The following is a 25,015-nucleotide window of genomic DNA, read 5'->3' on the forward strand; positions in this document are numbered from 1 at the left end:
CGGAGGCGAGCTAAAGTGAGAAGGCGAAATATCCCCTACTTAGGGTTGTGCGCTGGGTTTGGGACCCGCCACGTAAAAAAAAACACCCCCAATGAAAAAGCAAACACAGCCTCGGATGAGAGACCCCCGTTTTGATGACGACCATGGCAAACAAAATAAGGACTATGATTTGAGGGCATGCACCTGGAATGTCCGGTCCCTTAATTGGGAAGGTGCCGCTGCCCAGCTGGTAGATGTCCTCGTAAAGATAAAGGCTGACATCACCGCCGTCCAAGAAATGCGATGGACGGGACAAGGACAGAGACGAGTAGGTCCTTGTGACATTTACTACAGTGGCCATATAAAAGAGCGCAGGTTTGGTGTGGGATTCGTGGTGGGAGAGAGACTCCGTCGCCGAGTACTATCATTAACTCCGGAGAATGAACGTCTAGCCACAATCCGCATCAAAGCGAGGTTCTTCAACATATCGCTGATTTGCGCCCACGCCCCTACGGAAGAGAAGGACGATGTGACCAAAGATGCTTTTTATGAGTGCTTGGAGCGCACTTATGAGAGATGCCCCCGCCACGATGTCAAAATCGTGCTTGGCGACTTCAACGCCAGGGTGGGCAAAGAAAGTATCTTTGGCACTACGGTCGGTAAATTCAGCCTCCACGAGGAAACATCCCCAAATGGGTTGAGGCTGATCGACTTCGCCGGGGCCCGAAATATGGTTATCTGTAGTACTAGATTCCAGCATGAGAAGATACATCAAGCTACCTGGCTGTCTCCGGATCGAAAAACCACCAACCAGATCGATCATGTTGTGATAGACGGAAGACACGTCTCCAGTGTTTTAGATGTGCGTGCGCTCCGAGGTCCTAACATCGACTCAGACCACTATCTTGTTGCAGCCAAGATTCGCACCCGCCTCTGTGCAGCAAAAAACGCACGCCAACAAACACAAGGAAGGTTCGACGTCGAGAAGCTGCAATCACAACAGACAGCCGAAAGATTTTCCACTCTGATTGCACTCCTGCTCTCTGAGAGCACTCGTCAACAACTCGGTATAAGAGAACTGTGGGACGGCATTTCAAACTCCTTACTTACAGCTGCTACCAAAACCATTGGTTTTCTGAAAGTGCAAAAGAACAGCTGGTACGATGAGGAGTGCCGTGTCGCAGCGGAGAGAAAACAGGCTGCCTACCTCGCAACGTTACGATCGACCACAACACGTGCGGGATGGGATAGATACCGAGAGTTGAAGAGGGAAGCGAGACGCATTTGCAGACAGAAGAAGAAAGAGGCCGAAATGCGTGAGTACGAACAGCTTGATAAGCTGGCCGACAGGGGTAATGCTCGAAAATTCTACGAAAAGATGCGGTGACTTACAGAAGGTTTTAAGACCGGAGCATACTCCTGTAGAACCCTCAAAGGTGATCTAGCCACCGATGCCCAGAGCATACTTAGATTATGGAGGGAACACTTCTCCAGCCTGAACACATAACACCAGGAGAAGGCGAACCCGATTCCCCAATCGATGACGATGAAGCAGACGTTCCATTGCCCGGCCATGACGAAGTTCATGAAAGGAGAATCGACACTCACCACCTATTCGTCGATTTCAAAGCTGCTTTCGACAGCGCGAAAAGGAGCTATCTTTATGCCGCGATGTCTGAATTTGGTATTCCCGCAAAACTAATACGGCTGTGTAAACTGACGTTGAGCAACACGAAAAGCTCCGTCAGGATCGGGAAGGACCTCTCCGAGCCGTTCGATACCAACCGAGGTTTAGATGGATAATGTCGTCTATTTAGGAACCAGCATTAACACCACCAACAATGTCAGCCTGGAAATCCAACGCAGGATTGCTCTTGCCTACAGGTGCTACTTCGGACTGAGTAGGCAAGTGAAAAGTAAAGTCCTCTCTCGACGAACAAAAGCCAAACTCTATAAGTCGCTCATAATTCCCGTCCTGCTATATGGTGCAGAGGCTTGGACGATGACAACAACCGATGAGTCGACGTTGCGAGTTTTCGAAAGAAAAGTTCTGCGAAAGATTTATGGTCCTTTGCGCGTTGGCCACGGCGAATATCGCATTCGATGGAACGATGAGCTGTACGAGATATACGACGACATTGACATAGTTCAGCGAATTAAAAGACAGTGGCTACGCTGGCTAGGTCATGTTGTCCGGATGGATGAAAACACTCCAGCTGTGAAAGTATTCGACGCAGTACCCGCCGCGGGAAGCAGAGGAAGAGGAAGACCTCCACTCCGGTGGAAGGACCAAGTGGAGAAGGACCTGGGTTGTTGACTCGGCTATAATCGCGTAAGCGGTGTCTACGCCAGTAAAGAAGAAGAATAAGATCAGAAGATAAATCAGTACATGTATCAGCTGTTGTGTGCGATATATCCATATTTTTGATTGTAGCAAAATCAATTAAATCTGGCATTTTCTTACGATACTAGGCCAATATGTCGTCTTACCAGGTTATATTATGTCAAGCTTATTGTGCCTATTTATAATATTATGATACAGCTGTCGTCCTTTCGGATTAATTAGTCGTGAGCCCCAATACATGTGCTTTGCATTGTAATCTCCACCTGCTAGAAATCCATGACCCAATGTTCCAAAAAAGTCTTTAAATTGGTTGTCTGTAATTTTAAACTGAGTTGGGCAGTATATAGCCTTCAAGTTTAAGTCCCCTCAGCGATTTTTATAGATATATTTGTAGCTTGTGACTGCGCTGTAGCATGAGATTCTAATGCGTGGTGGTTTAATCGTTTTCTAACCAACACTGCTGTTCCACTATGCGCCTTTCTGAGCGGTTAATAACGTAGAGTCTACAAGTTGCATTCCAAAGTAAACAGAACTCAAAAAAACTACAAATAGTGTTTTCGCAAAATCAATTTATTTTATTCAGAAAAGTCTCCTTCTGCTTCAATGTCGAACGAGTGTTTGTTGGCCGGTATGGACGCCGATATGCCGGTGCAAGCCTTTTGAATGGCCTCTACGTCTGCATAACGCTTTCCTTTCATGCGCAAATGCATTTTTCCGAAAAGGAAGAAGTCGCACGGTGTCATATCAGGTGAATACGAGGACTGGTTGATTGTCAGTCAATTTGTGCGGAACAAACCGTGCACATACGTAAGGCCAAATGTTCGGTCAAAATGCGATAAATCGATGTGCTGGAGATGTTCAATTCCATTTCCATTAATTTTAATGAAGATTTGGGCTGATTTTTGATGAATTCACACACAGTTTCGATGGAATTTTCGATGATCACGGATTGTGATTGGCCCAGTGGAGGTATTCCTCTTCCTCTACTTCCACGGCGGGTACTGCGTCGCATATTTTTAGAGCTGGAGTGTTTTCAGGGGTGTTTCGCGAATTCGCTGAACTATGTCAATGTCGTCGTATATCTCATACAGCTCATAGTTCCATCGAATGAGATATTCGCCGTAGCCAACGCGCAAAGGACTATAAATCGTTCGCAGAACTTTTCTCTTGAAAACTCGTAACGCCGACTCATCGTAACGTCATCGTCCATGCCTCTGCGCCATATAGCAGGACGGGAATAATGAGTGACTTATAGAGTTTTGTTTTTGTTTGTCGATAGAGGACTTTACTTTTCCGAAGTAACACCTGTTGGCCAGAGATATTCTGCGTTGGATCTCGAGGTTGATGTAGTTGTTGGTGTAGAAGCTGATTCCAAGATAGACGAAATTATCTACGATTTCGGAGTTATGACTTTCAACAGTTTGAGGAGATAAAGGCAGCTTCTTTTTGTGGTGTCAAAAACAGCTTCGCAAATCTTTTCCAAGATTTGGCGCATGGTGAATATCTGGTCAGTTGTTGACTTGCCAGGCCTAAAGCCATACTGATAAGGTCCAATCAGTTTGTTGACGGTGAACTTTAATCTTTCACACAATACGCTCGATAAAATCTTATATGCGATGTTGAGGAGGCTTATCCCATGGTAATTTTCGCAGATTGTGGGGTTTTAATTTTTGTGAATTGGGCAGTACACACTTAAATTCCAATCGTTGGGCATGCTTTCGTCCGACCATATTTTGCAAAGAAGCTGATGCATGCTCCTTATCAGTTCTTGAATAGCTCCCCCGCCGCTTTGTTGTTCTTCAGGCGGGTAATTGCTATTCGAACTTTTTCATGGTCGGGTGAGGAATGTCTGATCCATCGTCATCGATGGGGGAATCGGGTTCGCCTTTTCCTGGCGTTGTATTTTTACTGTCATTCAGCTGGCAGTTTCCTCCATATTTTTAGTATGTTTTGGATTCAGTCACTAGATCACCTTTGTGGGTTCTACAAGAGTAAACTCCGGTCTTGAAACCTTCTCTTAGTCGCCGCGTTTTTGCGTAGAATTTTTGAGCATTACCCCTGTCGGCCAGCTTATCAAGCTCTTCTTACTCACGCATTTCGGCCTCTTTCTTTTTCTTTCTGCAAATGAGTCTCGCTTCCCTCTTCAACTCTCGGTATCTATCCCATCCCGCACGTGTTGTGGTCGATCGTAACGTTTCGAGGTAGGCAGTCTGTTTTTTCTTCGATGCGGCACGGCACTCCTCGTCGTACTAGCTAGGACATCAACCAGCTGGGCAGCGGCACCTTCCCAATTAAAGGACCGGACGTTCTAGGTGCATGCCCTTAAATCGTAATCCTTCATTTGTTATCCATGGTCGTCATCAAAAAGGGGTCTCTCATCCGAGGCTATTTAAAACTTTTGCATTTGGGGCGTATTTTAAGTGGCGTAACGCACAACTCGGTGGAGGGGATGTTTCGCCTTCTCACTTTAGGTCGCCTTTAAATCGATGTTCGTTGACTAACCGGAGGATACTTGGTCTAGAACCGGAAGTCGAGAGCTGCTTGTCTTAAAACAAAGCAAATGTATTTAAGCAAACAATATACATGTATATGTATGTAAACAAACCTAAAAAAATAATATAATCTGTATCTAATAAACTATCAACTAGTAATAAGTAAACTTACTTCTTTCTTCTTCTGTACTGGCGTAGACACCGCTTACGCGATTACAGCCGAGTCAACAAGAGCCTCATTCGAGGCTGTTGGTGGTTTTTCATTGGGGGTGTTTTTTTACGTGGCGTGTCCCAAACCCAGCGCACAACCCTATGCAGGGGATGTTTCGCCTTCTCACTTTAGCTCGCCTCCGAACGGATGTTCTTAGGCTACCCAGAGGATACTTGATCAAAGACCGGAAGTCGTGAACTGCTTGAGTCATATGTAAAAGAATCGTTTCTGGCCACTCCCAAGTGAATGGCGATCAGAGAACTTTCCTCACTTGCGTGAACTTCTACACATGACTCCATCCTCCACCAGTGGTAAACTTACTAGTTAGTATAAATAGAAATAAGAACCATGTAATAAGTTAGTTTAAAAGTATAAATAAAGAGTAGACATTTCGGTGCAGCTCAAAAATATATTCTTTTGACTCATTTTTACTTCTGGTAAATTGATATCATCGGCCTCAACACCCGCGCCGTTAGTTCTGCTTTCTCCAGACTGGACAAGGAAGCAAAAGAAATGGGTCTGGCAGTGAACGAGGGCAAGACGAAATATATTCTGTCATCAAACAAACAGTCGTCGCACTCGCGACTTGGCACTCACGTCACTGTTGACAGTCATAACTTTGAAGTTGTAGATAATTTCGTCTATCTTGGAACCAGCGTAAACACCACCAACAATGTCAGCCTAGAAATCCAACGCAGGATAACTATTGCCAACAGGTGCTACTTCGGACTAAGTAGGCAATTGAGAAGCAAAGTCCTCTCTCGACAAACAAAACACAAACTCTATAAGTCACTCATAATTCCCGTCCTGCTATATGGTGCAGAGGCCTGGACGATGTCAACAACAGATGAATCGACGTTGCGAGTTTTCGAGAGAAAAGTTCTGCGAAAGATTTATGGTCCTTTGCGCGTTGGCCACGGCGAATATCGCATTCGATGGAACGATGAGCTGTACGAGATATACGACGACATTGACATAGTTCAGCGAATTAAAAGACAGCGGCTCCGCTGGCTAGGTCATGTTGTCCGGATGGAGGAAAACACTCCAGCTCTGAAAGTATTCGACGCAGTACCCGCCGCGGGAAGCAGAGGAAGAGGAAGACCTCCACTCCGTTGGAAGGACCAAGTGGAGAAGGACCTGGCCTCGCTTGGAATATCCAATTGGCGCCACGTAGCGAAAAGAAGAAACGACTGGCGCGCTGTTGTTGACTCGGCTATAATCGCATAAGCGGTGTCTACGCCAATTAAGAAGAAGAAGAAAAATTAACTACCCCGTTTTAACAATATGACATAGGAATATGATAACAACGTTACGTACTAAATTTAGTCGAAATAACTGTGTCGGGTCTCGATATATGTCATTTCACCAAAAGGTGGGCGGTGCCACGCCCATAGTCCTATATTCATACCGGCTCCCATAAAGCCCTTTCATGCCATCTGAGATGTAAAATTTAATATCTCTGGCGTAATTAGTTTATTGGGCTTTTAGTAGTTTTGAACAGTATCGTTATATAGAGAATAAGCGGGTTTATTTTTCGATCAATTTACGAATATTTTGTCTTCTCTAATAATAACAACATTTTTAAACTAAATATATGATTTGGAAAATATTGCTCACCAAAACATTATAACCAATTCATTTAAATGTGTATTTCTAGGGTTTTTGAATCTTCGTGGATCGGATATTGATTTTAATCCAGTCTTTTTCGCATATTTAATTATTCAAATCAATAGTATTAAACTATTCATTGATGAATCAAAACTGCCGGAAGATTTTAAAGGTCATCAGGAAGAAAATGGAGTCGATATTATAGTTCAACCATACGACTGTATTGGGAGTGATTTAAAGGCTACTGTAAATTCTTTAAAAGAGGGAAAGATATGGATCTCTCCGAATTCCAGTTATTACTTATCATCCATAATACCCAAGAGCATAAGGGTTCAAGAAGTAAGTGAAATATATACATAAGTTTCCTATAGAAAGAATTGTTCTTTTACTTTCAGATCACACCTTTAGCTCTAAATAAAGCTGTAAAAAATAAATCAGAAATTATGGGATTCGTTAACTGCCACATTCGTGATGGAGTTGCACTTTGTCAGTATTTTGCTTGGTTAGAATACTCTATTAAAAATGGAATGAATGTGAATGAAATGTCCGGAGCTACTAAATTGGAAGAATTCCGATCGTAACTATATCTCTTTACCTTTTTAACGACTTTAAAACATATTTATTTGTAGTAAAAATGAATATTACATGGGCTTGAGCTTTCCAACAATAAGTTCAAGTGGTCCCAACGGTTCGATAATACATTATCAGCCAACTGAAGAAACCAATCGTCCGATAACTGTTAATGAAATATATCTCTGCGATTCTGGAGCCCAATATATGTAAGTGAAAAATGTACACACTTGAATATATACCAATGTTCTAAAATGGTCGTTACATATGTAGATATATCACCTTCTAGAATAATATATATAACAAAACAATCACATAATCACAAAGCTTAGCAAGTCAAATATCTTAAGGGGATGAAAAATTAAACGTATTTTTTAGAAATTAATTTTGTGTTAATAGTAGATATTTTTATTTTTAATTGGAATTTGTATTTGTATTGCGTGTCTACATTACGTGTGTCTATTTTAGGTACTCAATCAAGGTTGATATCACTACAACTAGGTTCAAAATTAACAAGCAGTTTAATTTGAATAACTTAAAAACAAATTACATAGAAATTAATAGTAATATTCAAGCATAGATGGTAAATAATTAATTCCTTTATATTTTAGCTTCCAATTAAGCTATGTCGTTTTTTTCGACATAATCGACTAGAGCGGCATGTGTGTAAAAGAAAATTTCTCGCCTCCTCGTTCACATGTGCATTAAGCCTTTTGTAGTGGGCATCTGCCTGACTCCTTATTTCTTCGGCGACTGTATTCATCCTTAGGTCTCGCTGAATATCCGCATTTCTGCAGTACCAGGGAGCATTTGCAATGCCTCTTAGCACCTTGTTTTGAAAACGTTGTATAATATTAATACTGCCATCATTGGCACACCCCCACAGTTGCGCACCATATGACCATATCGGCTTGATTATTTGTTTATAAAGAAGTAATTTGTTGTATATGGACAGGTTTGACCTTCGCCCAATTAGTCATTTCATTTTCGACAATTTCAGATTAAGTTCAATCCTTTTTATTTTAATATGCTCTTTCCAACGTAATCTAGCATCAAGCGTGATGCCAAGATATTTAGCTGTATTTGCGTATGGTATGCAGACATCTAGAATACTTATAGGTTGATAAGTGATTCTTTTGTTTGTAAAATTTACATGAACCGATTTGCCACCGTTTAGTTTTTTTCTCCATTTTTTAGTCCAATTTACTACAGAGTTGATCGCATGTGTTCAGGTTTAGCACAGCTTTTTCTGCTGTTTTTTCGACGCATAGTATTGCGGTGTCATCAGCAAAAGTGGCAGTCATACTGTTTGGTGCTCTAGATTTTAATCTTAGATAAATTAGTTTTTCAAAAAGTTTTGAGATTTGTGGAAGTAGTGAAATTGGTCTATATGACGGGACTACGTGAGGATCCTTTCCTGGCTTAGGAACCATAACAACTTCGGCAACTTTCCAAAGGCTTGGAAAATGTGTCAGACGGATTGCTGTATTGAAAAGATAGGTGAGCTTCCGTAAACATTTGTATGGTAACTGCTTTAACACTTCAGCTGTAATTAAATCGAAGCCAGCTGCTTTCTTAACTTTAAGCTTTTTAATTTCACTTTTAAGTTCACAAATGGTGATTGCTGGGATTGTTGCATGATCCTGTCGAATACTACTGAGGAACGCGATTTCACTATCCTCGTTTGGACGAAAAGTTTCAGCTAGGTGTTTTGCAAATGCATTAGCTTTATCACTTCTCGCCCATGTATTGGAAGCAACTTTTAGTGGTGCAACGTGACTTATTGGACGTTTCAGATACTTTTTACTTTTCCAGAGTGAGTAATCATTTTTTTTGTCAGCGGATGGTAATAAATATTTATTAATTGACTCATTCTTAATATGAGCAATTTCTCGTTTTAATTCTGCTGTTGACTTATTAAGGTTGGTTTTGTCGAGAGGTGAGCGGGTTTGTTCCCATTTCCGTCGTAACTTTCTTTTCTTAATTAGAAGGATTTTTGAAGTTATACTTCTTATACGAGTTCGGAAAAGGTTGCGATAGATTCATGTTGCGCAACCTTGTCATAGATTCATATTGCGCAACCTTGTCTGCGAAGATGTTCGAGTAGTAAGGGAAGTGGTGACAATCGGCGATCGTTTCTTTCGGCACAGCTCGGATTTTCTACCAACAACACAATGTTGCCATGCTTATGCTATTGTTATTTTTGTAGAACAATGTTTAAATTTTTGGTTGGTGACATATAGCCCTGACAGACGAGCAAAATTAATGCGCCTTAAGCAACGCTAATGCGAATTGAAATTTTATGGTGACAGACGGCAGGCTTGTGCATTTAGACAGCTGATAGTGAAAGTTTCTTTATTAAAAAAAAAAGTGAAATAAAAATGAATAAGATAAATTGTTAAAAGAAATTTTGGTAATTTTGGAAAATCAATATAAATTTAATGAAAAAATTCGTTTATTATTATTAACGTTAAAAGATAATAGAGTGAAATTAATAGCAATAATTGATTGTAATGCGGAAAAAGTGTGCAAAAAAGTTAAGAATATTGGAAAAATGGATAGCAAAAGTGCGACATCTGTCAATAAATAGCAAAAATCGGTCATTTTTGCGCAGTGTTGCCTACTCAAATTTAGTAAATTCAACCAAATGCACGGAATTCTTGTGCATTACAAACTTGCATTAACATGGGTCAAATGCGCAAATAAATGTAAATTAAGCCCGCTAATGCATATTGGCGCTGTCGTCTGTCAGGGCTGTAATATTCACATGTGTGCGCATATGTATGTTTGTATGCTTGTGCATTATTGAAGTTATACTTTTTTTTTCTTTCGTTTGTCTTTCATTTCTGCGAATTCTCAACTATTTTGTGTGACTTTTGGTTGAAATACTCTGCGTTGGCCGTTGAAAAATTAAGGCTATACTTCACAGGATCATTTCTGTAGTTAGTCTTCATTTACATTTTTTAGAAATCGACCCGCGATGACGAGGTATATCGTTTTATCTGACATCGTGAGGTTTATGAACTTCATTTCTAATTTTGTCTTCTGGCATATTAAAAATGATGTTTCTTCGAAAATCGCTCGCTTACAACGGATAAAACGACTTCTGAGTGGTGATTTTAATGAATAAAACCAAGGTTTTACACAAAAATAATGCAGTCAATAAGTACAGTGCGTTTATATATGCTTGTACCCTTGCGCATTATTTTTCTTTCGTTTCTGTTTCATTTCTGCGAATTCTTTGTGCGACATTTGGTTAAATACTCTGCGTTGGCCGTTGAAAAGTTAAGACTATACTTCACAGGATCATTTCTGTAGTCAGTCTTGTGGGTTGGCAATTCACAAGTCGCAAGGAGGAACTTTCAATGAAATGGTTTACTATTATGAAAAAGTTCAATCTCAACAGTTAGTTTATGTCGCACTGTCAAGAGCTGTTGCCATTAAAGGAGTTTACATTATCCCAGTGAACAAGCAGAAAAAATTTTATCATGGCATTGGAAGCTATGACAGGTCATGTCGCGCTTTGCGAGATGAAATGATAAAATCTTGATCCAATTATCATTTTAGAAAAAGAATTATTCGAGTTTCTTAACACAAGAAAATGTTTATCAATAATATCATTCAATTGTCAAAGTCTTCGTGCTCATGTTGATGATTTCTCAGATAGACAGGTTAAGCAGTCAAACATCTTGATGTTATCAGAAACACGTTTAGCAATTGGAAACGAGCGATGGCCAGATTGAAATCTTACCAAAAATATATGAAAACGGAGGGATATGTTACATCGTTCAAGACCACTTATAAAAAATGTTAAACAATGAAAATTAAATAAATTTATGAAATTTAAAAGTATTTGATGAAACGTTTTGTAATGTGATGCATCATAGTATTATTTTCAACGGAAATTTATTAAAACCATTTATTGATTAAGAGCTAAAAAGCTTAAATCTTTTTATTGGGTATTGAAAGTTCAAAAGTCAATTGTTCTAATATACTTTAAAAAGATTTAAATAGTTTCTCCATATAATAAATAACCCCTATATTGTAGTTTTTATTCGTACTAAATGTCGGGTGTTTTAATTTAAAATGCCCAAACATTTTTATTTTGTTCGATCTGGCCATAATGGAAAATGTTATAAAAAACGCTTATTTTGAGGCGCTCTCACACTGAAATAAGTTGGGCATCCCATTATCCCTGTTGTGAACATCAACTAATATGAATTAAAAGATTGCTCAAACTCGGTTCTATATTTCTCTCCGCGTCGTTCATTTATCTGTCCTATTTTATTGAATATAGAAAAAAAAAAGAAAATCATGTCAATCGGTCGCTCCGTTTCATAACGGGGCTTCGTGACAGGATGGAATTTATAGAATACTAACTGTCAAACGTATTGCTATTGCCATTGCCAAATCTGTATGTGGGCATTTTGCTATCATAATATAATCATTTGCGCAAAGGTGTAGGGTAGGTAGGTTCGAGCAGATGTAGCGCGTGCTTTGAGCTCTTGAAAAATTTATTTTACCACTTGCGAAATGACGTCGGGTAGGTAGCTGATGTAGCGCACGTTTTGAGCTTTTGAACTCCTTAAATCTTTTATGTGGAAAATAAAAAAGGATCATTATTCTTTCTTACAACAGAATTTCAAGACAAGCTCATAACATCAAAGAATGATATAGCTTACATGACAGACCTGTATAAATTGTTCAACGACATGAATCTCCAACTGCAAGGCGATAAACTAAATTTAATTAAAACAAAAAACGTCGTTGCTGCTTTCGCAGCCAAACTACTTCTACACAAAAAAAATCTAGGCAGACGTGAGTTTCACAATTTTCCGAACTGTTTGCCTACTGCCAACATTTGGAAAACCTCCACATTGGCTTCACCGAACGATGCCAGGACATTTTGAACTTGGCAATTGGCTAAATGAGTCACCGACCCCCCTCACAATATTACACACAATAATAAAACAATTAATAAAACAAATAAAAATAAAATTTTTGTGAAGAAAAAACAAAAAAAAAAAGGAGGTGACTAAGCGAACAAAAACAGAAGGAAAAAAAAAAACCGTTGGTGGAAAAAAAAAAAAAAAAAAAATGCAAAATAAAATATAAAATGTGAAAAAATTTGTTTGGAAAAAAAAGTTTGGTTGTGGCAAAGTGAAAAAAAAGGCCGTTAGTGGAAAAAAAAAAAATTTTTGTAAAGCAAAACCATAAAACAACAGTGGTGTCAGTGAAAACCAAAATCCGTTGGTGCCAAAACCAAGGTACCGGTAGTGCCAAAAACAAAATATATACATATATGTAAACGTATAAAATTAAATTAAAAAGAAAAATAAAAAGCTGTGACAAAATCATTAAAGAGAAGTGACAATAAACTCGGTAGAAGAAGCATTCATACATCTACATACAATCTTACACATAGCAATAATTAAAGTGAACAAAAGTGCAAAAAGAAAAAAAAAATTGGCGGAAAATAGCACACAAGCACATATGTATGTATGTATATGTACATAGTGAAGTGAGCTAAAAAACAAGTAAAGTGAGGTGAAATTGGAGTGCGCAAATTTACATAATAAAAAATATATACATACATATTTACAAGTATTAACAAACGGGTTAGAGAAATTAAAGCAAACACTTAAAACGGTCGCGATAAACAAAAAAAAAAAATAATATAATCAAAGAAAACGGGCGCGAAACTAAACCAACATAAAACATATAAACAAGTATCAACGCGGGAACAAAACTAACAACACACCTGAACATCTGGACATCAGAGACTTGCACACTACCAACAAAGGAGACGAGCACAAAGTTATAACAGCTGACCGCCGTTAGAAGAGAAGGCCAAGAACACCACACAACAGAGCAAATACACTTATAACCCCCACAAAAAAAGACCCTTGAAGCGCGTCAAAGTAAGTGTATCGTTTTCATTTTCATTATATATATATATGTATGTTTGTACTGGCAAAACCTAAAAAAACCGTTTAAACAGGTTTAAAAACGGATGCCAATAAAAAAAAAAAAAAAAAAATATATATACATATATCGGTATTAGACTTCCCCAGCCCTATAACGGAGCAAACGGAAAAACCGATATACGGAAAAACCGATATACGAAAAAAAAACAAAGGATTAAAACATTAAAACATATGCACATATCATTTTACTAATATTCTTGCTGCCTTTTCATGCGATTTTACATTTGTGTACATATACACACATAACACACTACAAATATACAAATTCAAGTATCCACTTGCACTACTCTCCCGCAATACCCCTTCTGCTTCCTAAAGCAGTAAGCAGGATTGCTTATAAAAACGCAAGCTAAGGCAGATCTATAACAAAAGCGAAAAATAATATAAAAAAAAAGAGAAGGAATTAATATAATACAGACATACATATATACACGTTCTATTGGCACATACGTGCTTAGAAACTAACAAATATTTATAATACAAACATACATATATACACAAATTGGTACATACAAATTGATACAAATTACATATATAATATACATAGAAGCCTAAGCATAAGTGCAGGCAGCAAAAATAGCTGCGCTTTATTGGCATATCTTCTCTCAACTCTCTTGAAAATATTGCGGAAAACCAACAAAGATTACGCGGGTTAATATAAAATTCACCACACATAAATATCGCTTCAAAGTCCACTTTGGCATCCATCTCGCAATACCCCTTGTTCTTTGACCGTCAAAAACAAGCAGGATTGCATATAAAGCAAAATACAAACATATACATATATAAACATATGCATGTACAAAGTGCAGTGATCTCTGCTCGAGCTCTCACCAGCACATAAGATAATTACGAAAGATCCGCTTATAGGATACCCTATAAGAATTACGGGCACAAAATATTTATAAAAGATAAAAAAAAAAAATAATAATAATAATAATAAATAAATATATATATACATATACTTACAAAAAATATATATACATATATATACGCATATAGGAAACATTTTCTGCTACGGTAATTACAACCAAATTATATACCAAAATTATACCATAATTGAAATAAACGGGAATTTACGTATTTCATTTGAAAAACTCTTATTAACCAACAAGAGTTTCGGGTTTCGGCTTCACGTGCAATTGAACGCGTTATCGTGTAAATTAAATTCGTTAAAAACTCTTATTTACGCAAAAGAGTTAACGTCAAAACACATAAGTACATATACACATATATACGAAAATATTTTGAAAAGTTTGGCTATCAAAAAGCCAGTGGTTTTAGTGATTCTCTTTGGAACTCTCGTATACAAAAGAGTTTTCTATTCTCTATATTATTATACAAAGCTGTTTCTGTAGATCTACCAGTCTAGTTTACACTTAGACATTTTTTATTATTTTAAAACATTTTCTAAATGAGCTCAGATTCAAAAGAATCTAAAGCAATACAGTCACTAAAAGTTCCTAAAATGATTTCAGAAGAAAAGAGCCCTTGTACACCTGCTGATGCTACACGCTCAAAGCAAGGTGCTACAAAGCAAAAAAGGCTGAAAGATATTTCATATACTAAGTTTATTGCTGAGAGTGACAGTCTAATTCGATACTGCACTCGATTTTCAACTTCACCGATTCAAGACAATTCTGAATCGGTATTAGAAATCAAAAAAGAAAATCTAAGCAATTTCTGGACACGTCTCCAAGCTGCGTATGACGCAATTGTAGAATCTGACGAATCAGATCTACCTGAAAATTTCAAATCTTCAGCATACTCCAAATATGAACACTGCTTAGACCAGTACGAGGAAACGAGAGCTATGATCTCCGATCAATTGAGATTAATTAAAGCAATTGCACCTACTCCACAACCGAGAGTAGAGCTGCCACAAATTCAAAGCCAAGAGGCGAGTTCAGGCATTCACCTTAAAGTGCCAGCATGTGACACTGAAATTTTTCATGGTGGTTATGAACAATGGCCGTCCTTCCGGGACATGTTCACAGCCGTTTACATAAACCACCCAAAATTATCTAATGCACAAAAATTGTATCACCTCCGATACAAAACAAAAGGTCAAGCAGGGGTATTAGTCAAACAGTTCGCTCTTAATGACGAAAATTTCAATTATGCTTGGGAAGCTCTAAAAGCTCGTTACGAAAACGAAAGAATATTAGTCGACAAACAAGTCACAATATTAATGAATTTACCAAAAATTCAAAAAGAAACACGTGAAGAATTTATAAAACTTCAATCCACTGTTTCAAATTGCTTGTCGGTTCTAGCGACACAGAATATTCCCACAGACAATTGGGACCCCATTCTGGTAAATATATGCACATCCGCATTACCAGAAAAATCATTACTTTTGTGGGAGCAATCGCTCTCATCACGAAGAAAGTGCCCAACGTGGCAACAAATGAACGATTTCTTAACTACCCAATACGAAATTGCGGAAAGGGTTGATAAAAAAATGGTCAGAACTAAAAACGTTCAACACGACCTAAATCGAAGCTTCATTAGACCCCAAGCGAGTAACAACAACAACTTAAATCGTAGTTTTTTTAAAACACAAGCGTTCACATCCGAACAAAATAAACAAACGTCATGCGAACTGTGTAAAGGAGGACACAGGCTGAAATCTTGCGAGAAATTTAAAAAACTAAATATCAACGAAAGAAACAATTTCGTAAGAACGAAAAAACTTTGTACCAACTGTTTGTCACATGCGCATGCGCTCAAAGATTGCGAAAGCAAATTTAATTGCGTTTATTGTCATAAACGACACCATTCGATGCTTCATATAAATAACTTTTCCAGCTTACCCCCAAACAGCGCAAATATCAAAAGAGCAACAGGATTAGTTGCAACAACAAATTCTGAAAACTGCCAAGAAGCACCATGCTGCTCAAAGGCATTAAAAACCCAATCGCTACATAGCGAAAATCAAAGTAGGGTACTACTACCCACAGCAGTCGTCTCCATCGAACACCGAGGAGAACTGTTTAAGCTCAGAGCCCTAATAGACCAAGGATCACAACGATCTTTCATAGCGTCTAGGGCACAAAATAGGCTAAATCTGCCAATAAGACAAGCCAACTTTGAATTTACGGGAATGGGCGGAAGAGTAGTTCAAAACTCTAATAAAATATGCCCCATTACCCTATTTTCCCCCCAAGCGGATATAAGAATACAAGCAGAAGCTATAGTCTTACCGCAGTTAACCAATATGCTACCAAGCTATCACATAAATAGCAAGCATTGGGAAAAGGTTTCACACCTTAAGTTAGCAGATCCCAATTGCAACACCCCCGCTCAAATAGACCTTCTATTAGGCAGCGATCTTATACCACAAATAATGCTCGAAGGTATTGAGAAAATTTCAAACACACTTTTGGCACAAAAGACTATTTTCGGTTGGATCCTAAGTGGACTAGTTACGGAACCAGTCACAACAATGACAACTCAAGTTGAGGAAATCTCAAACGAGTACCTCAATTCACAATTGAGAAAATTTTGGGAGATAGAAGAACTCCCCCCCATTTCAATCACAACCCCCGAAGATCAGTATTGTGAAGACTTTTACAAAGCCACAACTACTAGATCAGATAATGGTCGGTATGTCGTACGACTACCACTAAAACAACAATTTCCCAACACAATCGCCTTAGGTCATTCTCGCACCTCTGCAATACAGCAGTTTCAAAGTATGGAAAGAAACCTACTTAAAAAAGGTGAACTCAAACCAGAATATGATGGTGTGTTGGAAGAATACCTCCATTTAGATCACATGGAGGAAGTAAGCCCATGCGAAAAAATTATCAATGGCAAATACTACTCATTTTACTTGCCACATCATGCAGTAGTAAAGCCAGATAAAAAAACAACTAAAGTAAGAGTTGTTTTCAACGCCTCAAGATCCACTAGCTCGGGGAATTCCCTAAACGATATCCTGTTTACGGGACCCACGCTCCAACCTGATTTAATGCTGCTGATTCTAAACTGGCGTACATTCAAATACGTATTTAACGGGGACGTCGAAAAAATGTATAGACAAATAGTCGTACATAAAGACGATCAAGATTTTCAGCGAATTATTTTCCGAAAATCCCCCAATAGTCCACTACGCGACTTCAAGCTAAAAACAGTGACCTTTGGCGTTAACTGTGCCCCATACTTAGCCATTCGAACACTCCATGAATTGGCTGAAAACACCAAGTCAGAATTTCCTCTGGCGACCCAGGTGTTAAAAACACAAACGTATGTAGACGATATTCTGTCTGGAAGTCACAGTCTTCCACAAGCATACGAATCATTATCACAAGTAATCCAAGCCCTCAAATCCGCAGGGTTTCCATTAAAAAAGATTACCGCAAATCACCCAACTATATTAAAAAATATACCAAAAGAAAATATGTTGGACACTAATTTCCTTATTTTCGAAAAGGAAAGTACAACAAAAACTCTGGGCATCCAGTGGAATGCGATATCGGACAAGTTTTCATACACAACTGAGTCCATATCCGCATTATCCGCCATTACGAAACGCCAAATCCTCTCCTCTGTGGCAAAACTTTTTGACCCCGCAGGATGGCTTTCGCCAATTATGATACAAGCGAAAATCCTGATCCAAGAATTATGGCTAGACGGAACTGACTGGGACGAACAAGTGAAACCTCTTCGCTTGGAAAGATGGTCCCAGTTCGCTAATAATCTGACCGACATTTCGCAGATACAAATTCCACGGTGGGTAAACTATTCCCCCGAATACAAAGTGGAACTACACGGCTTCTGCGACGCCTCTGAAAAGGCCTATTGTGCCACTATATATGTGCGCACACAAAGCGATATTGCAACTACAAGCCACCTACTAGTGGCAAAAGCTAAAATTGCGCCTCTAAAAACCATAAGTCTACCACGACTTGAACTCTGTGGCGCTCTGCTACTAGCAAAGCTAGTTTCCATGGTGCAGACCCACTTAAACATGGCGAAATACAAATTATATCTATGGTCTGATTCCGAAATAGTTCTAGCCTGGTTAGAAAAGCCACCACACGCGTGGAAAACCTATATTTCTAATCGAACGGCGCAAATTCTTGACCTAGTGGGATCAGCCACTTGGCGACACGTAACCAGTGCTGACAATCCTGCAGATCTAGGTACAAGAGGGTGCAAACCCCTGCACCTTGCCACCACCACCCTTTGGTGGAATGGCCCCCGATGGTTAACAGAATCTCCCGATTCTTGGCCACAATCGCCCATGCGCAATATTATTGCCACAGAAAGTCGAAAGATCAACTCCTTTCACGCAGCGTTGGATGATACTGACATCCTGGAGAGATTTTCATCTTACCCCCGAGCCCTCAGGGTAATCGCTTATATGCTTAAATTCATAGAGCCACTCAAACTTAGCCTTAAAGGAATACGCACAGTATATCCCCAAGGCGATACAGTGACGCACCTAGACTTACAAAAAGCAAAGGTCGCTCTTATCGCATCTACTCAAGCGCGCTACTTCAGCCAAGAGATATCAGTACTGAGAGAATCGAAGCCGATTGATAAAAAGAGCTCACTCCTAGTACTAAATCCATTCATAGATACGAAGGGCCTACTTCGGGCAAATGGTCGGCTTGTCAATTCAAGCCTAACGTACAACGAACGTCATCCCATTGTTATACCAGAGAGATCGCAACTTGCCTCATTATATATCAATTATGTCCACGTACTATTATTACACGCTGAACACCGCCTCATGCAACAAATAGTCCGCCAAGAGTTTTATATCCCAAGACTCAAGCCAAAAATAAAGAAATGCATTTTTTCGTGCAAGATATGTACTGTGCATAAGCAAAAGATGCGAACACAGATTATGGCAGCACTTCCACCGGAACGCTGCAACTTTGCTCCGCCCTTCACTATCACAGGTGTCGATTTTGCGGGGCCTTTTCAAATAAAGGCATCCATGCTAAGGTCTCCCACACTGATGAAAGGCTACGTGGCTGTCTTTGTCTGTTTTACGACAAAAGCAGTACACCTCGAGCTATGTAGTAATCTGACAAAAGAGGCTTTCCTCGCGGCATTTGCTCGCTTCGTCGGACGACGTGGTTTTCCGTCAAAGCTCATGAGCGACAACGGCAAGACATTTATAGGCGCTCAAAGAGCCACCGAAAAACAGTTTGTGGACTTTATCAAACAAGTTTCCCCTGAGATTGTACAAAAGTACGCTCCGCAAGGCATTAACTGGCAGTTCATCCCTCCAAGCGCTCCTCATATGGGTGGTTTATGGGAATCAGCGGTAAAAAGCTTTAAATCCCACTTTAAAAAAGTAGCTGGAAACTACAAATTTAACTTTGAAGAATTTACAACATTATTAATTCGTATTGAAGCCGTTCTCAATTCACGGCCATTGTCTACACTCTCGCAAGATCCCTCAGATCTAACAGCTCTTACACCAGGGCACTTTCTCAAAGGAGCACCCATTCTGGCCATACCTGAGCCAGGCGTGGAGTCGCTATCCTTACTAAACAGATGGGAAAGAATTAAAATTCTCCATCATAATTTCAGCCGCCGATGGAAGGAGGAGTATATAAAGGACCTTCACAAAAGGTACCGCTGGAAAACTCCCGAAAAGGCGCCAAAGCTTGGAGATTTGGTTCTAATACATGACGACTGTCTCCCCCCCACAGAATGGCGACTTGGCCGCATAGAAAAGCTACATCACGGCTCCGACGGTCACATACGAGTAGTTGACCTTCGTACTCAAAACGGAATTCTAACGAGACCGCTCGTTAAACTATGCGTCTTACCAATCGCCGATAACACCGAAAAAATACATAATAAACAATCCGTTTAATAACTAAAACCGAAATAAACCGCAAACCACAAACCGATGTTCCCGCTATACAATTAACTAATTAAATAAAACGTTAAAAAAAAAACGAGAAACACGCTAATACCAACCGTAAAATAATATTCCGTAAGCAATTAACTAAGAAAACTAATCCCAATGGTCGATCATTACGACGACCCATTCATGCCACATACCGTGGCACGATTGCTCATATCTAATCATGACCGATTTATAACTAACAATCTCCTTTATACATAGTAGATTACCATGGACCTCGATACGCCAGTGTTAGCCCCGCCAACCGTTCGGTCGGCTACCAGCGTGCAACGCACCGGGCCTACCCCAACGCCCCGAGCTGCAGTTGGAACAGCACCGGCAACCGCACCGGCAACAGGCAATCGTTCATCACGGGTCTCGGACGGGAATCGTATAAGATGCCCCCTATGCCGCCGCCCACATCGCCTGCACCACTGTGGGATCTTCAGGGAGATGCGGTCGTTACAACGACAGCAAGTGGCCCAGGCACATGGGCACTGTTTAAACTGCCTATCGCCGACGCATCGGCTTCAAGAGTGCGAGTCGAGGGGTTTGTGCCAAGTCTGCAGCAGACCACATCACACGCTGCTTCACCGCACCACGAGGCGCAATGTGAATCGGCCACCGATACCTCGCAGCCACGCAACAAGGCATCAATCCGGAAGTCGAGCCTTGCGTCAGCGGGTTGGAACATCGATTCGGCGTCGACAGCCTAGGCCCCAGCCACGACGATCGGTGGGTCTTAGCAGCGTCGTGGCAACGCTGCAACAGCTGCAGCAACTCCTATGCTAATCAATTGCCTAGGGGGGCCAGGATGGCTAAATGAGTCACCGACCCCCCTCACAATATTACACACCCACACCTCACACATTACATACACCACATCGTCATTCCATTCCCATATCCTAATTACACACCACATCATCATTACATTCCACATCACACTCTCACAAATACTACAACATCACGACTTCAACATACCAAAAAAAGGGAACAAAAGGGCGGACGGACAAGGCTCCAGCCTCTTTCGCATGATCGCTACGAACGCGCAAGCATCGCCACGTTCTTTCCGCCGAGACACTCGCCTTTTTCGTTCCGCCTTTTTGAACGCATTATTCTCGTGTAAGGTAAGTGCCGCTTAAAGTGCTTAACAAATAACTAAATAAAACAGCAATACCAGACTGGGTGTTGGATCCGTGTTCAAATGTCAACACAGCAATGTCACCTCAGTTGAAAGAAGAACTTATAGAATTGACAACAAACGAGGAAATAAAAATCAAGTTAGAAAATGGTTACCAAGAATTTTTGCTACAAAAACCGATCTCGCAATTGTACCTTGGATTGTGGTTAATCGTTCAACGATTCTTGATAGCATTCCCATCGTCATATTTGTGTGAATGTGGATTTAGTGCTGTGACAACACTGCTTACTAAAAATAGAAATCGCTTGCTTGTTACCGAACGTAGCGACTTGCGACTGTTCTTTAGTAAATTGAACCTGATATTAAAAAACTTATTAAACAACATCAGATTCATCCTTCACATTAGTTTTTATATATGGATCGATTATTTCAGTTTTATTTTTAATAAAACAGTCTCTGTTTTAATACTATAAAATTGTGTTTCAATAATCATTCTTATTGGCAGGTGGAGCCCGTAAGAGTTAACTTGAGACCTAAGCGCCGCTGTATGTTACCTACTGCGCTCAGGTTTCAAGTTGCTGGTTATAGTAAAAGTTTTGTTTAGAATTCTCCGTTAATATATATACATATATATAGGTCACAATAATTAATTTGAAGTGAATAGGTAAAAAAAGGGGGGCGCTAAAAAAATATTTATTCTCAAAGTGGGCGGTAGGCAAAATAAGTTTGGGAACCACTGCACTAGAGTGTAGCGAACAACCGGTACTCCTGGCGGGAGATTTTAATGTAAATTTCTCATTCCCAGAAGCTGAACCATTACTGGCATTCCCCAGAAAGAAATTTTCATTAGAAATGATTAATGGAAGAAATGATCCTACGACAAAAGGAGGTACGACTATTGATGCGGTATTCGCGAGAAATATAGATAAAATAGATGTAAGACATTTCATATCGTATTTTAGTTATCATAATCCAATCGTAAATATTATAGATATAAATCCGTCAGAACCCAGAAATGATAATTGAATAAGACTTTGCTTTATAAAATGTGCATAATAAATTTATAAAATGTGAATTGAAGAAAGTGTTTGTCACTCCACCATATTTTTATCCTTGCCCTCTCGCTAGTGTTCTTTCATACAAAATGGTATGCATTTCTTGGAATATCACTAGGAAGTATAACGTCTTCCGCGCTTAGGGACTCCACACACCCTTTTTTATTTCTTTAGGGTAATTTGAACCTATAATTTTCCGCTTTATGTCCGGAGTATTATCCGAAGCTGCTTGTTGAATTTCTTTCGTAAATGTGTTAACCTCTAACTCTAGTTGTTCAATTGTTGTGATTTTTGGACACCTTATTTTAGTCTGAAGTATTTGTTTGAACGAAGTCCAGCCCGTATTTTTGTTGTATAACTTCAGACTAGTATCTCTTTTAATTACTGTTTCACTTACTGTTAAATATAATGGGGAGTGATCAGAGCTTAGATCTAACCCACCTTCAATTTCTATGAAATTTCGAGATACATATTTTCCTGGTTATAAAGAAGTCTATAACATCTGGTATTTTGTTGATGTCCGTTGGCCAAAAAGTTGGTGTTCCGGTCGATACAAACTCACACCCGGTTTCTTGAGCTGCCTGGAATAAGTCTCGCGCTTTAGCTGTCGTTAGGCGCGATCCCCAGTAAATATGCTTAGCGTTAAAGTCGCCACCCATAATAAATTTGTGTTTGTGCATATTGAGAAGTTCTTTATATTCTTCAACGAGGATTTTGTATCTCGGCGGGCAATATATTGCACTAATTGACAAGGGTTGGTTCATTGCTTTTAATGTAATACTTGTGGTTTGAATATTGTGCGTACTGATTTTTCTCTCCTCATAATGTTTAATGCTGTTTTTAACAATAACAGCAGTGCCTCCCCTCGCACAATTGCTAGGGTGGATTGTATGATAGATATTGTAATTTTGGAAAGTTATATGGCTGTGTCTCGTAAAATGAGTTTCGGATATTAGACATACACATATATTTTCTCTTTTTGTAAAATAAGTAGAAGCTCTTCTTGGTGCTTTAATAGTCCATTTGCATTCCATGTCATAACTCGGAGAGAACCATTTATGCCTTAGATTTGGTTTTATTTTTATTTTTTTTTCGATGTTATCCAAACGGCTGCACAGATCGTTTTTGAATTTTTTTTGTTTATTTATCTTCTCAAGGATTTGAGTTTGTAGGTCTTTTTTGTGTTTTGTTTTTCGTTCACCACGTTTGAGTTGTTTTTCAACAGTGTGAAGAATGTGTTTGATTTCATAAATTTTCTTGATGTCTTAATTAGAATCAAAAGTAGCTTTTCCACTTGAGTTTATTTACGACGTTCATAACTTTTAAACCTTGTTCTTTATCGATAATATATGCTGCACGAATGGTGGAGATTTTTAATCATAACCTTCATTGGACGCATTTGTTTGTCTTCAAAGGAATACCATGAAGCTCCCGACGCAGACAACATTTTTCTCACTGATCTGTAGTCATCACTTGATGTAACGCTTATCTTATGAATGTCGTTATTTAATAGTTTAAATACAAATGAACCCTTAGTATTATCTTTAATTAGGTTATTTAGTTCTTTATAATTAGAGATATTCGAAATCATAATAGGTGGAGGCCGCGGCTTATATTTCGGTTTTTCATTTTTAACTGTGTGGTTTTCACCGCTCGATGAAAAAGTATTTTCTTTTAATATCACTTCTGGTGAAGCCTTACGCTTTTTACTAAGCCTTTTATTTTTCTTTAAAATCCAGTTTGTTTCCATAGCTAATTCTTCTTCATCAGTTTCGTATTGAGGTTGACTATAATTAGGCACAAGTGGACTATTATTTTGTTCTTTAAGCTTTTGATTTTCACTTTTTAATTGTTCTAAATCTTTCAATTTTTGTTTCAATTCATCTATTTCGGAACCTAATTTTTTGGGTTGACTTGTTGTTATTTCCTGACCCTCTCCAGGGGGCGGGATACGAAGCATAATACACCTATATATTATATGTTTATTGTATAAGGGATTATTCGTAGGTAATGGTGAGTTAGTTAGCCAATAGTTAGTAAAAATAAATAAATAAATATATATGTGGCAACTACCAGATGAAACGTTTACCAATTTCGGTGTATACCTTTAGGCTAGCCTAGTACAGGTAAAAAAGCTTAACTTAAAGAACGCAAATACAATTTGGTTCTTGTATTGGATAACAATAGAACTTATACTATGGTAGTGATTTTTCCAAATTCCTTTTTGCGGGTCAAAGTCCAATAAGAAAAAATGGTAATAGGCTGTCTTACATCTACTGAGAAACTTTTAGCAGATGCAACAGCCTATCCACTCAATCATCTCACCACACTTCAACTTCCAGTCGATCTCCGTGAAAAGCACCTTCGTAAACAAAGGAGTTGTTTATTTTAATTATTGTCAATATTTAAAATTATTGAACTTATTGATTTTATTTCTTTCACACTTTATTTTTCTCCATTTCTCTCCTGGGATGCCACATTACTTTTTGATGTACTCATATGAGTGCCGCAAGAGTTAACGCAAAAAAAAAAAAAACACTAGTGGACCGAATTTTAATCTGTGAATTGCCTACCTATTTTTGACTAATAAGTATTAATGATTGTGCGAAATTTGTTTTAAGATAAGATTGTGACAATTGATTGTCCCAGTTTTTTAATTAATAGAAACGGGTTAGTTATGAAATAATCAAACTAAGCGGTGTATATTACATCTACTGTACATCTTATATATGTATAACCAAGCAATAACCT

The 25,015-nt window shown here is 39.0% G+C and overlaps 2 protein-coding genes and 2 pseudogenes across 4 annotated transcripts in view; all 4 read left to right on the top strand.

Annotated features, from left to right (window-relative positions):
• The window catches only part of LOC125776636 (uncharacterized), a 502,262-nt gene that overhangs the window by 365,686 nt on the left and 111,561 nt on the right, over positions 1-25,015 (top strand). The gene's annotated exons all lie outside the window — the stretch shown is intronic.
• The window catches only part of LOC105224297 (xaa-Pro aminopeptidase ApepP), an 89,965-nt gene that overhangs the window by 33,923 nt on the left and 31,027 nt on the right, over positions 1-25,015 (top strand). For 2 of the 3 annotated variants that reach the window (XM_049449825.1, XM_049449826.1), the window contains 3 exons: positions 6,684-6,973; positions 7,030-7,211; positions 7,264-7,413. In XM_049449825.1, the coding sequence (XP_049305782.1) occupies positions 6,684-6,973; positions 7,030-7,211; positions 7,264-7,413 (622 nt within the window). Of the gene's footprint in view, positions 1-6,683; positions 6,974-7,029; positions 7,212-7,263; positions 7,414-11,879; positions 21,196-25,015 lie in introns of those variants that run through there. The other variant, XR_007421865.1, reaches the window with a different exon arrangement.
• On the top strand, positions 10,117-10,319 carry LOC125776945 (small nucleolar RNA U3; annotated as a pseudogene).
• Positions 10,492-10,596, top strand: LOC125776923 (small nucleolar RNA U3; annotated as a pseudogene).

This window comes from Bactrocera dorsalis, chromosome 2 (assembly GCF_023373825.1).
Source record: "Bactrocera dorsalis isolate Fly_Bdor chromosome 2, ASM2337382v1, whole genome shotgun sequence".
Classification (NCBI taxonomy): Eukaryota; Metazoa; Arthropoda; class Insecta; order Diptera; family Tephritidae; genus Bactrocera; species Bactrocera dorsalis.